The sequence below is a fragment of the Helianthus annuus genome, chromosome 15, assembly GCF_002127325.2.
Source record: "Helianthus annuus cultivar XRQ/B chromosome 15, HanXRQr2.0-SUNRISE, whole genome shotgun sequence".
Classification (NCBI taxonomy): Eukaryota; Viridiplantae; Streptophyta; class Magnoliopsida; order Asterales; family Asteraceae; genus Helianthus; species Helianthus annuus.
In genome coordinates, this window is record NC_035447.2 from 74,002,254 (window position 1) to 74,010,012 (window position 7,759).

A 7,759-nucleotide genomic window follows, 5' to 3' on the forward strand; every position below is an offset into this window, starting at 1 on the left:
CTAAATTACCCTACCCTTTTGGATTAAAATAATAAGACAAAAACTATTTAATAATAATATTAACTACTTTTAATCTCATCCATTGATCTTGAAGATCTAATGGTTAGGAACTGGTTCTCGCGGTTCTTACAACTAGAGGTGGTTTTCATTTTAGCGGTCCCCTATATATATATATATATATATATATATAATTGCGCTAAAATAAGAACCACCTACAGTTGTAAGAACCGTGAGAACTACTTGATCCGGAGCGAGTTGGACCAAAAAAATTTTTCGTAAACGTAGATGCGTGTATTATAAACACATTTGTAAAAAAAATTCAAAAAGAAATGTAATGTGTGTAGTTTTGAGCACCACAAGTTTGTGTTTACGGGTACCGTAAATTTTCCGGTAAGATTTACGGTACCTGTAAACACAAACTTGTGGTGCTCAAAACTACACACACGACATTTTTTTTTTATTTTTTGTACAAATGTGTTTATAATACACGCATCTACGTTTATGAAAAAAAAGTTTGGTCCACCTCGCCCCGTACGGTGTAGTTCTCACGGTTCTTACAACTCGAGGTGGTTCTCATTTTAGCAGTCCCTTATATATATATATATATATATATATATATCCGTTGAGTATAGCTGACCCAAAACTCATCAGTATCTATCGGGCAACTACTAATCAATTACATTTAGCATTATCACTATAAAAATATATTAGAAAAACAACAATGTTTTTATATTGAATACTAAAATATATATAAAAAATACTTAAATGTATAGATGATAAAAATAGTATATGCCAATTGATATATCATATATACACACACATATTTAAAAGAAATAAAAGAAATTATATTGAGTATGCATTCGGGTAAACCGGTAGACTGAAATGGGTAATTGGGTGGGGTAAATGGGTGTATCCTTAAATCCCAAATCCGTCCAAACCCGTGAAAAAAATTATAAAAACTAATTCCAAACCTGATCACATACCCGATTACCTGACTTCAAACCCATTGCAAATGTGATAGTTTCAGTTAACCTATCGGGTTCGTGTTCGACTGGTATCCCTGACCTGTATAGAATAATTTAACATAAAAAAAGCTGCATCAACAACCTTTGTCACGACAGGTATAGTTGGTTTTAAACAAGATCTTATTTGTATCTTTATTAACCCCTAAAATGTAAGTTTCTATATTTCATATATATGTGTGGTTGTGTATGTGTGTGTTTTTTTTCTTTTTTCTATGGATTGACTGGTTAAAAAGAGAATTGTATGTGTATTTTTTTTAACGGCCAACAGAATCAATCTCGAGCACTCTCGGAGCACTCACTGGACCAAACGCAGTACTCCGAGAGTAACCCGAGTCCACCACCAATTCCAGGGAAAACCCGGTAACCCACCCGCCCGTAGGCACGACGGTGAAATTACAGGTAAAACCCGTTTGGCTCAAGGATCGAACCCAAGTTTCATTGAGTCTTCTATCATTGCTCACCAATACCTCACTCTGCACCAAGCGGAAGTTGAACTTGCATCTCTCAAGAGAAATATAAGCCTTTCACCACTTGATCTAGAGATTACTGGTAATTGTATGTGTACTTGTTCAGCAGATTGTCATGGCTTATGTCATTGGAAATGAAGCCTAATATTCATCACTTTGAAGGTTGGTGATCGATAATCGTCAGTAATTGAAGAGTTGACATCTATAGTGCGTCTTGCAATCATTAAATTATTCTGACATATAACGAACATGGAATTCTGTGGTTATTGTCCACCTTTTCAAAATTTAAATTTTATTTGGAGTGTTCACGTCTCATTTTTTATCTTTATTCATGCAATATAACTAGTTCAATTATTAGAGGTATATGTCCTTAAAGGAAAGGTCATAGATATAAGACTACGTATAATAGTTTACAATTATTAAAGGAAAGGTCATAGATTTAACACTAAGCGTTCAAAAAAAAAAAAAAAAAAAAAAAAAAAAAAAAAAAAAACTAAAAATCATTATTCTATAAATTTAACTTTCATTTTATAAAACCCTTCTGCATCACATTCCTTATCCATAAAAACATAAGAGTTTTTTTCTTGAAATATATGAATAAGGTATAAGGATAACGAATAGGATGTTGTGACCTTTTTTTATTAATTTTCTTAAATTTTAAAGTTCTGGGTATGAGGTATGGGATGTGAATCCTTTAAGTTCATTTCATTTTTCAACCAAAATTTCTATTTTTCACTAAACAATTGATATTTTCACTATTAACATACATGCATTTCAGGAAAAACATAACAAATAATAAGGATGTCATCACCATCACCTTGTTATTTATTTATCTTATTTATCTGTTTCCTAAAAGATTGGTAAAAAAGGGATAACATTCACAAAAGTTGTTCGAATTCCCATGCGTCATCATTCATGAGCATTTTTGAGTAGTGGGTGAGATCTGGTGCAAAAGTAGCATCACTTTCAATTGTCGTGTCAATTTCAAACTCATCATTGATCAACATGTTCAAATTGGTGAGGAACTCATCATCAGCAGCAGCATCATTACCCAAGAATCCTGCATCAAAGTTGTTGGAACACCATTGATCAATACTTGGCAAAGGCTGATCTAGTTCATCATGTACGACATTCTGGTTGCAAGCTGAAATGTCGTGATTTGACGATGTCGAAGATGATGAAGATGAAGAGGATAAAGGTGGTAAATTGTTACTCTCAGTAAAAAGTAGGATCTCATGAGGTTCTATTAAAGGAATTTCATCCATGCAAAATTCATCCACTTGAGACCCTTCTACAATTCTTTTGTTTACTTCATGTTCATCCTTAGCTAACTCGATGATCATCGGTTCAGGAAATACAGTTTCTACCATTTGTGGTGCTTCGTCGACTGGTTGTGGTGACGATTGTTGGTCGGTTGGCGCGGGAGGAGTAGGAAGAGGGAGCGGTTTATGGGTGAGAGGATCGATCCCCATTTTTTTGAGTTTTTTCTTTATATGGGTGTTCCAGTGATTCTTGATTTCGTTATCTGTTCGTCCAGGAAGATTAGATGCAATCTTTGACCACCTATAATCGATACCAATGGAAAAAGAATTATTAAAATCATTAACAATACATATTTTTTTTAGTAATTTGGGTCTACTTGTATAGAAAGAATCGTTTTCATCATGCACTATGTTCAAAAGCATGAGAGCCTTTTCCTTTAAAAACAAAAAGAAAATAATAATAATAATAATAATGCGCTACTGGACCATAAACTTTATAGGCATTACAATTGGCTCAATCACGTTGTCTGGTTTATAATTATTAACTCGAATATCAGATTCATATTCATATATAGTATAAAATATATAAAGAAATTTTGTCCATATGCCATAATATTATTCATCAAACCCTGCATGCGCATAAAACAATAGATCGATAACACTTGAATTATTGTATGCCAATGAGCTAGTGGTGGAGTGGTAAGGGAGAGATCTTGTGTTCCAAGTGATCCAAGTTCAATTCCTACCCATAGCATTTAGTCTCTGCGGCACCTGGTGATGATGGGAGACTAGGCGAGTAGGCGGCGATCGCTAGTTCGATCCTTGAACTGAGCGGGTTTTACCTCACCGCACTGTCGTGCCTTCGGGCGAGTGTTCACGGGCTTCGGCCCTAGGTGAGGGTTTTCCCCGGTTCGGAAGGCGAGTGTATCCCGATGTGATGAATTTCGCCAGTAGCCCATTTGGAGGATTCGTTGGCCGTTAAAAAAAAAAAAAACTTGAATTATTGTATCATATATAGTTTTCCAATGAATTTCTTTTCCAAAAAACGAAAAGTTTTCCAAAGAAAAGTTTACTCTCTCTCTCTTCTAGCAGTAACTTTATAATCATGTGTATATGCATGTATATGCATGACTAGTTGTCATGCCGCTTTAAGAAATAGAAACGGAAGTATCACCTATTACCAAGCTGAGCATGAAGATCAATAACCATCTTCTCCTCATATTCTGATAATAATCCCCTTTTTAAATCTGGTCGTAGATAATTTGTCCATCTCAACCTACAACTTTTTCCGCATCTTAGTAGTCCTGAAATTTGTAATCAAACCAACATTATAAATAATCCTGTAAATGTTTTTCTAGTATCAAAAAAGTAATAATATTAGACCCAAAGTTGGAAAAAAAGGTCTTAGCATTCTCATGCAAACCACCAAAATCTGTGTGGGGGATTTTTAAAATATAATAAGTATAAAAAGTGGTTGTGAGTGGAGGAGAGAGAAATTTTTACTGTTCATCTGTATATTTGGGGGGACACTGTTCACCCCCTATACTTTTTTAATATATATTGAAAGTGGTTGTGAGTGTAGGAGAGAGAAAATGTAATATATATTGAAAATGAGAGAGAAAAAGTATTTGTTTTTAATGGAAATATATTGATATAAGAGTTGTTTTTTAGTGGAATGTATGTATATTTTTAGTGGATTGGATGTGAATGCTGACTAGTTGAAAAGTAAAATTTTAGTAAACTTTAGACCCCCAGATGGCCAAATATATATTAAAAACAAATAAAATCAATTATTACAAGAGTAGTCTCCTGGTTCAGTTTAAATTTGTCAACACGATCACATCTCAGCACCCACGAGGTACGTGGTCACTGTTCCTATTTTGTGTCCGAAAACACGAAAAGGGACATGACCTGAACGTACCTGCAAGTTTAGGGACGGCTCGCCAGCAACATTGGCCATTGGTGAGGATGAAGTTAATAAGCTTCTTGTCTTCATCAGCAGTCCATGGCCCTTGCTTCAGACCTACTTTATCACAACATGGTTGCCTTCCCATTTCTTGTTTGTGTTTATATTTTGATGTGTAAGTAACTTGAGAGAAAGAGAGAACTCAAAGGGGTAAGTGAGGTGGTTAGACTCGGAAAACATTCATGACAATGAGTTATATATATACTCGTGAAGTCACCTCTAGAAAACACGGTTTTATGTTTACTTTTGTTTTGCTTCAAGAGTTTTTTTCTATTTTTATATTATTTATCCTTTTATCTTAAAGACTTTATGTCATTTATTTCTTATTTATACACGTGTCATGGTGACATAGAACATAGCTCAAAGACTACTTGATGATACATACATGACGCCTTCATGATTTTGATTTATATATATTTTTTTTGTTTCCAGTGGAGGGAGACTATCTACACATAATCTAAATATTTAAAAGTAACCTACCAAAATATTTAAAGTGGTTAGTGCTTAAATCACCAACACTTTGTATTATAATATTGTAGAAATTCATAATTGTGTATATATGCTAACTAGGGGTTCTTGACGCTTTGCGGCGGGAACTTTATTTGTGTTAGTTTGGTTTGTTATGATACCGAAACTCACTATAGCAACTGAAAAAGAAAACTAAAAAAATAAAGGTTCAGTAATATTGATACGATGTTGTTCAATCAGAGCGGGTTCAGTTCGTCATATATAGTACTAGTACGATGCTTGCACTCGTATGACTTACGATACCAAAAAAATATTCTCTTCTCTTATACAATTCCGTTTTCAACAAAAATTAATGGAATGTAGAGAAACAAATTTAACACACATACGTCTTCAATTTTTTTTTAAAGTTAATAAACACAGATTTGTACATTAATAACCATGTATTAAATAATATTATATATAGTTATTAGATTTTACATATATATAGTTGTTGTTAGTGTTTTTTTCCCTTTTATTAAATGAAGATTATCGATTATGATATATAAATTAAATAATCATACAAACAAAAGATGCTAGGAAATATCTAAATTACCTATGAATCAATGAATATATTATTTTTTGTCTAGGGTAAAAAGGTTTTTTATTATTATTATTATTACTATTATTATTATTATTATTATTATTATTATTTATATTATTATTATTATTATTATTATTATTATTATTAAGATGGCAACCTCCTACTACTATTCAAGTCCTTTAAAATTCTTTTCAATCTAGGGGAATTTCTGTGCTTCGCAGCGGGCTACAGGTCTGTATCAGTTCGATTTGTTATAGTATTAAGTACGATAACGACATTCGGTATAGCAACCAAAAGAGATATGCCCAAGAGGATATCAACATGTGCTATATATTGATCGAATACCATAAAAACGAAAACCGAATTGATGTTGTTTGGTCGGTATCAATTCAATTCGTCACGTTACTGTTACCGTACCGATGCTTGCTATAACATATTATATATCGTCACGCCGAGAAAATCCCAAAAGAGTATATGGTGTCGGTAACGGTGTTGTTTGGATAGTATTGGTTCGGTTCATTATAATAAAAAAAGCAAAACAAATTCATCTATATTTGAATCGCTCGAATTAAGTTATATCAGATCATAAAAGAAACCACTCGTAAGGTCAAAATGTGTAGCAAATACAAATATATAACAACTAGGGGTATTCGATGTCACGCGTTGCGCGACATTACTCGTTAGATTCGTATATATGTTAATAGCGACTTGTCATAAATTTATCATGCTGCATTTTGTATATGTAGTGAACAAAATCAGGTATGCCTAGGCATACACCTTGTTGTCGTTAGTCTACAGTTGACACTTAGTTTCAAGTTGACACTTAGTTTCAAGTTTCCCTAGCTAATACATCGAGCTGGTTATCTACGCCTTTTGAAGGATGGTCTGAACAAAAGGAATGCTTTAGTGATTCTGGTTCTTCACTGCTATCCCACCTTGGCTGCTTCTTATAGGTGGACAAAATGGCTTTCTTCTACAAATCATGGTCTACTCCGCCAAGCCGCCTAAAAAATCCGGAAAAATACATTAATCTGTAAGATGACACTTATAAGATGTTTAAAAGGGTCGCTTCAAAACAACAAAACCGTGGCGGAAACGCCGGGGAGTGATGCGACAGAATTATTGTTTCAACAACCATGGTAATTAAAGTTATGTATTATTAAGATTAAAATTGACATTGTCTTTGAGTTCAAACTAAAACAACATAATAACTGTCTTTTAGGTCACTAAGGCCCGAGTCCGCCTAAGTGAAGCACAATCAACATCATGCATTAGCACCTGAAAACACATGTAAAAATAGGTACGTCAGCATAAAAATGCCTGTGAGATACATAGGTTTTGTTTATGCAGGATTCATGACTTGTGGTTTAAAAAGTGTTTAACAAAAATGTAGTCATGAACCTTGTAAAATGTTTTCCTTTGTGAAAATCATATGAAAATCAAATGATGATGAAAGGACAAATGCGTGGTTAAACAGGTAACCAAGTAAAAGTGAGTTTGTATAAAAATGCATACTTTGTAAAACAATGTCATGTTCTTGTAAAAATGTTTCATGTCTTGCCCAAGTGGTTTAGATAACGCAACGATGTATAATACAATAAAAGCACTTATATATAGGAAGTACCAGCGGCGTATCCACCATGCTTTTATCATATAACACATAGCCCCGTTACATAAATCACTTATCAATAACCAACAAAATGTCATGTTTAATGTCAAAATGTTCATGCTTAAACCATGTTTAATGTCATGTGTAGCATGTATCATGTATAACCAATGAAATGCATAGCAAGTAGGAAATCATCTACTTTAACTATGTAATAATGTCAATGTGAAAACAAATGTCATGTATGGTGAATAACTAGTAATTACTCAACCCCACAGAAAATGTACAAAACAAGGTTTTTGAATAAACCTAAGTTTAAATCAAATGTTATGCTTTGCAGAAAAACAATGCTTTATGATTACAAACATTTATGCAATGATGTTAA

General features: G+C 33.4%; 1 protein-coding gene across 1 annotated transcript; it reads right to left on the reverse strand.

Moving 5' to 3' along the window:
• Positions 1-2,278: 2,278 nt before the first annotated feature.
• On the reverse strand, positions 2,279-4,899 carry LOC110911829 (transcription factor MYB20). Its single transcript, XM_022156480.2, has 3 exons — positions 4,676-4,899; positions 3,929-4,058; positions 2,279-3,055 (listed from the first exon to the last, which is right to left on the reverse strand). Exons 1-3 carry the CDS (start codon positions 4,806-4,808, stop codon positions 2,371-2,373), a joined length of 948 nt encoding a protein of 315 aa, XP_022012172.1. The 5' UTR covers positions 4,809-4,899; the 3' UTR covers positions 2,279-2,370.
• Between the last annotated feature and the right edge of the window lie 2,860 nt (positions 4,900-7,759).

Excerpts from the sequence above, each read along its gene's own strand:
- LOC110911829 (XM_022156480.2), bottom strand. The coding sequence starts at position 4,808 with ATGGGAAGGCAACCATGTTGTGATAAAGTAGGTCTGAAGCAAGGGCCA. Across the intron at positions 4,059-4,675 it reads AGCCGTCCCTAAACTTGCAG|GACTACTAAGATGCGGAAAA; the intron begins GTACGTTCAGGT and ends TACAAATTTCAG. Across the intron at positions 3,056-3,928 it reads CATGCTCAGCTTGGTAATAG|GTGGTCAAAGATTGCATCTA; the intron begins GTGATACTTCCG and ends TATCGATTATAG.